We start from the raw sequence: 6,894 nt of genomic DNA, 5'->3' as shown, positions 1-6,894 counted from the left end.
AGATGGTCGGGAAGTTTGGGGGTGAGTAATTTTTTTAATTTTTAAATATTTTAAATCAAATACATAATTTTATAAACAAATTTATTATAATTTATAGATTTTAAAGATTCCATGTAAAATTTTTAATTACATAAAAAAAATAAACTTAAAGATCAAATTGACCAAATTAAAAATACGAGATTAAATTGACCAAATGTGGTTTCAATTTGTGAAATCTACGTGTGATTATTTTAATTTTATTATTCATGTTTTATATATACCTTCCTTGGCTTAGGTGGGCTACGTCACCTCAGATTCCACCAAATAATTATTATTTTATTTCGTTATCAAATTCTACTTTCTTTACCTTTCTCCCATTGGCATTCGTTCATCAGCTCTCTCTCACTCTCCAATCCCCTACCGTACGTCAAATTCTCGTCCGCTGCTACTTCCGCTGAGATTTCCACTGCCGCTCTGATCCGTCTACTTCCATCAGTGACTTTTTTCCGCTCTCAATTCCTGAGTGTACGGACACCTCCGGCTATGGGAGGAGGAAGTGAGGGTTCTGTGGACGACGCTGCCCAATCCGACGGCGGACATGGAGTCAAGGTCAACGTCAACGTCAAGTGCTCTAATGGCTCCAAGTTCACCGTTCAGATTGGCCTCGAATCCACCGTTGGATCGTTCAAGGAAGTCCTCTCGCCGAAATGCGACATTCCGGCCAATCAGCAGCGGCTGATTTACAAGGGCCGGATCTTGAAGGACGATCAAACGCTCCAAAGCTACGGTACTATCTAATTTCTTATTGCTATACATTGTTCTTATTTAATTTTATTTAATTTTTGCACGGTGTTTGGTTTGTGGTTAAAATTGAGAAGGATTTTTACTGTTGTGATTGAATCAATGTGTTTGCGGATCCATTTTCGTTGTTTTTGCTTTTGAATGTAGATGCATTTACAGATTACTCTTATGGCGGTAAAAAATTTGCAGCCACGGTAATGTAGCTTACTGGGAAAAAAGTTGCAACCACGGTAGTATAGCTGAAGTTCAATCTTCATCCTGTTTGGAATTTTGGATTGTACAGAGACTGGAACGTGTAGTTTTAGGTTTGTTCGTTTGGTAATTAACTCCGATGTTATGGTTGAGAGAATTAGAGAAGTCAGGACATAAAACTTGAACGATAGAGGCCAAGTGTCATTAGGAGCAGAGAGATTTCGTTATCGAATAATAGGGCAGGCATCAGTAGGAGTAGAAAGCTTCGTTATCTCATAGACATATAATATGGTTGCCCCTCAAAGGCTCTTGACTAAGAAGCTTTGCCCTGAAGTTTCCGGGTGCAAGTGTCTTATTTAAAGAACACTGGGGGAACCCTGCTTGTTTTATTTTCTTGTAGTCGTTGGTAGTGCTGCTTGGGGTGCATGCTCTAAAGTTATTTGCTTAGATATTCAACAATTCCCAGCAAAGGAAATTGTGTTTCATGTAGAAAATGATGATTTAAGCTTGGATGCTTTGTTAACTGAAGGTTAAGATTTATATTGGAGCATTATTGGATTCATTTACAGCTTTAAAGATGTTTTGTTATTCAGATAAGTCTTGCTCAAATGTAAATTATATTTTTCATTTAAATAGGTTTGGAGGCAGATCACACTCTTCACTTGGTTCGTGCTTCAGCAAACACAGGAGTTGCAACCAATGCCAGAGCTGCAAATTCTACCCAAGCAAGGGGTGTTAGATCTAGCGAAGGCAGTGGGACACTAGGAGGGTCTGGTTTTGGAACCTTGCCATCCCTTGGACTTGGACTTAATGGCAATGGGATGGGTGGTGCTGGTGGTCTATTCGGAGCTGGGTTTCCTGAATTTGACCAAATGCAGCAACAAATGACTCAGAACCCTAACGCGATGAGAGACATAATGAACATGCCTGCCATTCAAAATATTATGAATAACCCAGACATTATGCGGAACTTGATTATGAACAACCCTCAAATGCGTGAAGTTATTGATCGAAATCCTGAGCTAGCACACGTGCTTAATGATCCTAGCACCCTCCGTCAGACACTTGAAGCAGCAAGAAACCCTGAGCTTATGCGTGAGATGATGCGCAACACTGACAGAGCCATGAGCAACATTGAAGCCACTCCTGAGGGATTTAATATGCTCAGACGCATGTATGAGAACGTACAAGAGCCGTTTATGAATGCAACAACTATGGCTGGAGATGCTGGGAGTGACGGTTCAAACCCATTTGCAGCTCTTTTGGGGGCTGAAGGTGGCAACCAAATCATCGCTCAGTCCACTAACCAGTCAACAGTTAGTTCTGATTCAACAACTGGTTCTCCTGCTCCAAATACTAACCCACTTCCCAACCCATGGTCCTCTGCAGGCAGTAAGCTCCTGCTCACTTGCTTCTATTCTGCAATATTTTCGTTTTCAAGCAGTACAGCTTAAACTTTGTTTGCTTTGAGTCCCTTATGGTGTTGGGACGTTGCACAATCTTATGGCATAATCGATTTTTATCTCATTCTATGTTGTCCGGATAGAGATGTGGCATTTTGTCTTTCAGTCAATGGCACAAAGTTTAAAGGGAAAGAAAAAATGTTCTCCTTTTCTAGCACTTATATTTTATCGAAGGCAAGTTGGGCTCGTGAACTAGATAGGAGGTATTAGGATTTTCTCATCCTTCATGAAGCGGAAGAGATATTACCACTTAAGCTACTTAGCATGCATCATCTCTTTTTAGAGTTGAGCTAGTTTCGCCTTTTCTAAAATAACATTAGTAGCAGCTGGTTTGTAGCAATATTAGCCACAATACAGTGAAACATTTTATGAAACTTGTTAACCTTACTTCCTCTGGTTAAGATCAAGATTTTGTGTTCCCGTTTTGTTGTTATACAAAACCAATCAGTTGTTGACTAGATCCAAATTTAGCAGCTGGTGTTGGTCAAACTAACACCGCATGGTCGAATCCTTTCGGGACTGCTATGCTACAGACACCGTCTGGCACAGCTAGAAGTAGCCTAGCTGGAATTAGCTACCCAGAGTTAGAAGGAGCATTTGGTGCCATGCCGCAGGATAGCAATTTACTGAATCAGTTGATGCAAAATCCAGCTGTTTCTCAAATTATGCAAAGCCTCCTCTCTAATCCTCAGTATATGAACGAGGTATTATTTTATTCTCTATTAATAGAATAGGTTGAGGATGAAATTTATTCTTTCTTAACATTATTTGACTGCAGATTCTAGGTTCCAACCCCGAGTTACGCAGCATGCTTGACTCCAATTCTTATTTAAGAGAGATGATGCAAAACCCAGAATTTCTTCGTCAGTTGGCTTCTCCTGAGACTATGCAGGTATATTTATTCGGGGTGCCTAAGGTTTTGAATTTTGAAGTTTTTGTTTGTCTAAGTTGCCGAATTCAGTCAAATCTTGTCAATAGGAATAAATGGTAATTCTTATCATTGTCATTCTTAATGTCTGGGAGACAGTGTCCTTAATGTCTGCATGAGTAAAGAGGGTGAGGTTGGATGTCTTAATGATTAGTGGTACCTATTTAATTTTTGCTTCTGTATTGGCTTTGTTTTTTCTTTTCTATCTTGCAGATGCTCTTGACTTTGCAGCAATCACTTCTGTCGCAACTTGGTCGGCAACAGCAACAGTCAACCCAGTAAGAAGTGACATAATTTTTTCTTTGATATGTCTGATAGATATGGCCTGAATTGATATTTCTCCCTTAGCTGCTTGCGGATTCCATATTGATCACTACATATTAATTATATAACTCGATTGAAGTTTGAAACTGTATGTCAAGAGTTCTTGGCCAGTTCAGTTAGACTATTTAATTTCTTCCTTTACTAAGCGTTGTATTGCTACTGTCGTTTGGTCTGTCCTGGCTTGGTTTCGTCGTTAAACAAGGTGGGCAATGGTCATTGGTTCACTGGTTGGACATTGCTAAATGCAGTCACTAGTTTAGAAATATTGGCACGGGGTCATTGAATCAACTCCTATTGGAAATAAGAAATAATTGTGCATGTTCAATTGTTAGGATTTTGTTTTTGCATTGCTTGTGTTGATCAGCTGTAATTACTGGTTTTTTCTCATAGCATAGTACTGCATCCGTGTTTTCTTGCAGGGAACCAGGTCAGACTGGTGCAAACACAGGTATCCTAGTCGATATCCATTTTTATTTTTCTTTATTTCAAACTAATGGGTACTATGGTTTTGGTGAAAGTTTGGAACAGATTGGGTTATCGTTTCTAATTTTCAATGAATGAAAAACATGTCGGAAAGTGAAAAAGGTTATGGTAACAAGCCCTTCATTTTGAAAACCCAATCACTTGCCTAAGCTAAAAGAGTAGAAACATGTGCACATTCTGTTTTAAGGATATTCATTGCAGTAACTGGTTGCATGTTAATGCTTCGTTGAAACAGGATTATTAAATAACGTGGGGTTAGACGCACTGATGAATATGTTTGGCGGGCTTGGCACTGGCAGCCTGGCTGTTCCCAATCGGCCTGATGGTTATTACTTACCCTACATTTCTCATAGAAGGATATCTTTTGTTTGTTTTGTACTAATTCCATCCCGTGTATTTCAGTGCCACCAGAAGAACTTTATGCTGCACAGCTTTCACAACTTCAGGAGATGGGTTTCTTTGATCGACAAGAGAACATACGGGCTCTGATGGCCACTGCAGGAAATGTACATGCAGCAGTGGAGCGGCTTTTGGGGAATTTGGGACGATAGGTTAAATTTTCAAATTTTCGATATATCTGGTTGTGTCTACGTGGTGACTGCCGAGATTAGTCAATGTTAGACCTAAGATGTGTTTGAGTGCCCATTTCGGGTATGAATAAGACGATATTCTGACAATACGAGCCCTATGTTTGTGGTGTTGCGAATCTATGGTCATCGGATTATGGTCTCCTTCCTTGGAGGCTTGGCAGTCCCGGGTGTACATACGTAAGAAAAAGAGAAATTCATCACATGAATGGTTTGGCAGAGTTGTGTGCTTTGGAGATTTCTTACATTTTCAAGTACATGTAGACATAACTGTTTAAATTTCTGTGATTTTCCCCCTTTTCATGAATGTTTGGGAGATTTCGACACTGAAAGTTTTGCAAAACTTGTTGAATGCTTGCACGGGATTGTGATGCCACAGATTTTTTTAGCAATAAATTTCCAATTCTTCAGACCAAGCAGAAAATGGACAAAAATATTGAAATTGGGTGCGTTGTTGCATGCCATCATAAGTAGTGGTAATGCTCACCATTTTCAAGAGATGCTAATGCTCACCACTGTACTTGTTACTATTGTATGACTTTAAATTTTGAGATTGTGTCTATCGATTATACAGATCTCGAAATTTAGACGCATTTAACAATAATAAGTAAAGACAGTGAACACTACCATCCCTTGAGAGTAGAGAAAAAATATTTCCACTAAAATTTATTTATATTTTTTCTTTAGCGTATTATCATCATCTATAAAACTATAAGCCAGATCCAACAATAAAATAAAATTGTAGTAGGCCTATTTAACTGAGCTATTCTAAGGGAACAGAGAGAGGGAGGCCGGCGGTAGTGAGAGAGAGAAGAGAGATTTAATTGTGAGATGTTGTGTTGTATCATCTCATTGTGTTTTTATTTATAGTAGTAGGATAGGTAAAATTTTTACCCTTTTAACATTACAACTCTAATAGGAATTAGACTACTAAAAGGAATATAAAGGATATCCATAGATACACTAGGATTTACACAATCACATTCCTATTCTAAATATGACTGCAACACTCCCGCTTGAGTGTGTAAATACTCAACAAATCATCGCATCAGATCTTCAGCAGATAAGGTAGAATAGTTGATGAAGTCGGCGGTGCAACGGACGAATGCGAGTCTCAAATTTAAGAAAGTATGCATTGATAGTAAAACTCATAAAATCTCGCTATGGTAAAACCCAAGGTATGGGGAAAACCCATAAGGAGAAAAGTGAGAAGTATGCATAATATCTAAAACAAACGTCAAGCAAGACGAAAGTAGTGAACTCAATGGAGTATGATCATCCGAGGATAAATATCTCGTTAAAACCTTGTTAGGTAGCAAAAACCTAGTGGGAAAAATGCTCCTAATCGTATGAAAAGAGTACATTAAGATCAAGTGAGTATGCTTTTGGATACTCTCCTTGAATTAGACATAATTTCCAAATAAGAGAACTACAAGCAATTCAACCTAGATAATTTATGCATACCAATTCCTTAGACGAGCTTCTGAAAGGTAGACTTAGGCAATGACTTGATGAAGAGATCGGCCAGATTGTCCTAGGAACGGATTTGTTTGACTTCAATGTTCTGATGATGTTGCTAGTGAGAATAAAAGAACTTTGGTGCTACGTGCTTGGTGTTGTCTCCCTTGATGTATCCATTCTTTAACTACTCGATACATGCTGCATTGTCTTCAAAAATCGTTGTAGGAAGGTCAATGACAAAAGTAAGACCACTAGTGCTTCAAATATGTTCCATGACTGCTCTCAACCAAAAGCACTCACGCGATGCTTCATGTAGGGCGAGAATCCTAGCATGGTTCGAAGAAGTCGCAACTAGCGTTTGCTTGGTAGACCTCCAAGATATAAATGTGTCTCCAACGGTAAAGACATAACCCGTTTGAGAACTTGCCCTATGTGGATCAAACAGATATCCAACATCTGCGTAACCAACAAAGCGAGAATCAATTCGTGAACTGAAAGGGGGCGGCAACACTTGAAGATTCACGGGTATAGAACAAACCCAAATCCATCGTACCTTTGAGGTAGTGGAAAATGTCTTTAACACCATTCTAGTGCCTGCATGTGGGCGCATTGCTGTATCTAGCCAAAAGATTAATAGCAAATGAGACGTCGAGTCTAGTGCATTGAGCCAAGTACA

At 39.1% G+C, this 6,894-nt stretch overlaps 1 protein-coding gene across 8 annotated transcripts; it reads left to right on the top strand.

The window, feature by feature from the left end:
- The first annotated feature begins 299 nt into the window (after positions 1–299).
- On the top strand, positions 300–5,083 carry LOC103929613 (ubiquitin domain-containing protein DSK2b). 8 transcript variants are annotated; one of them, XR_007259830.1, is made up of 9 exons: positions 300–766; positions 1,609–2,364; positions 2,907–3,139; positions 3,214–3,327; positions 3,577–3,641; positions 4,107–4,135; positions 4,216–4,272; positions 4,406–4,495; positions 4,573–4,681. XR_007259830.1 is itself a non-coding variant. In XM_048588191.1 (8 exons), exons 1-8 carry the CDS (start codon positions 523–525, stop codon positions 4,719–4,721), a joined length of 1,704 nt encoding a protein of 567 aa, XP_048444148.1. In that variant the 5' UTR covers positions 302–522; the 3' UTR covers positions 4,722–5,083. The 8 variants fall into 8 exon arrangements, 4 of the variants coding, with proteins under 4 accessions (XP_048444148.1, XP_048444154.1, XP_009337106.2 ...); XR_007259831.1 differs by having other exon boundaries at positions 4,206–4,272; XR_007259828.1 differs by having other exon boundaries at positions 4,083–4,135.
- The last annotated feature ends 1,811 nt before the right edge of the window (positions 5,084–6,894 follow it).

The sequence above is a fragment of a genome, unplaced genomic scaffold (assembly GCF_019419815.1).
Source record: "Pyrus x bretschneideri cultivar Hongxiangsu unplaced genomic scaffold, Pyrus_bretschneideri_v1 Contig1, whole genome shotgun sequence".
NCBI lineage: Eukaryota > Viridiplantae > Streptophyta > Magnoliopsida > Rosales > Rosaceae > Pyrus > Pyrus x bretschneideri.
Note: the sequence above shows the minus strand (reverse complement) of the source record. Positions and strands in the feature narration are given on the sequence as shown.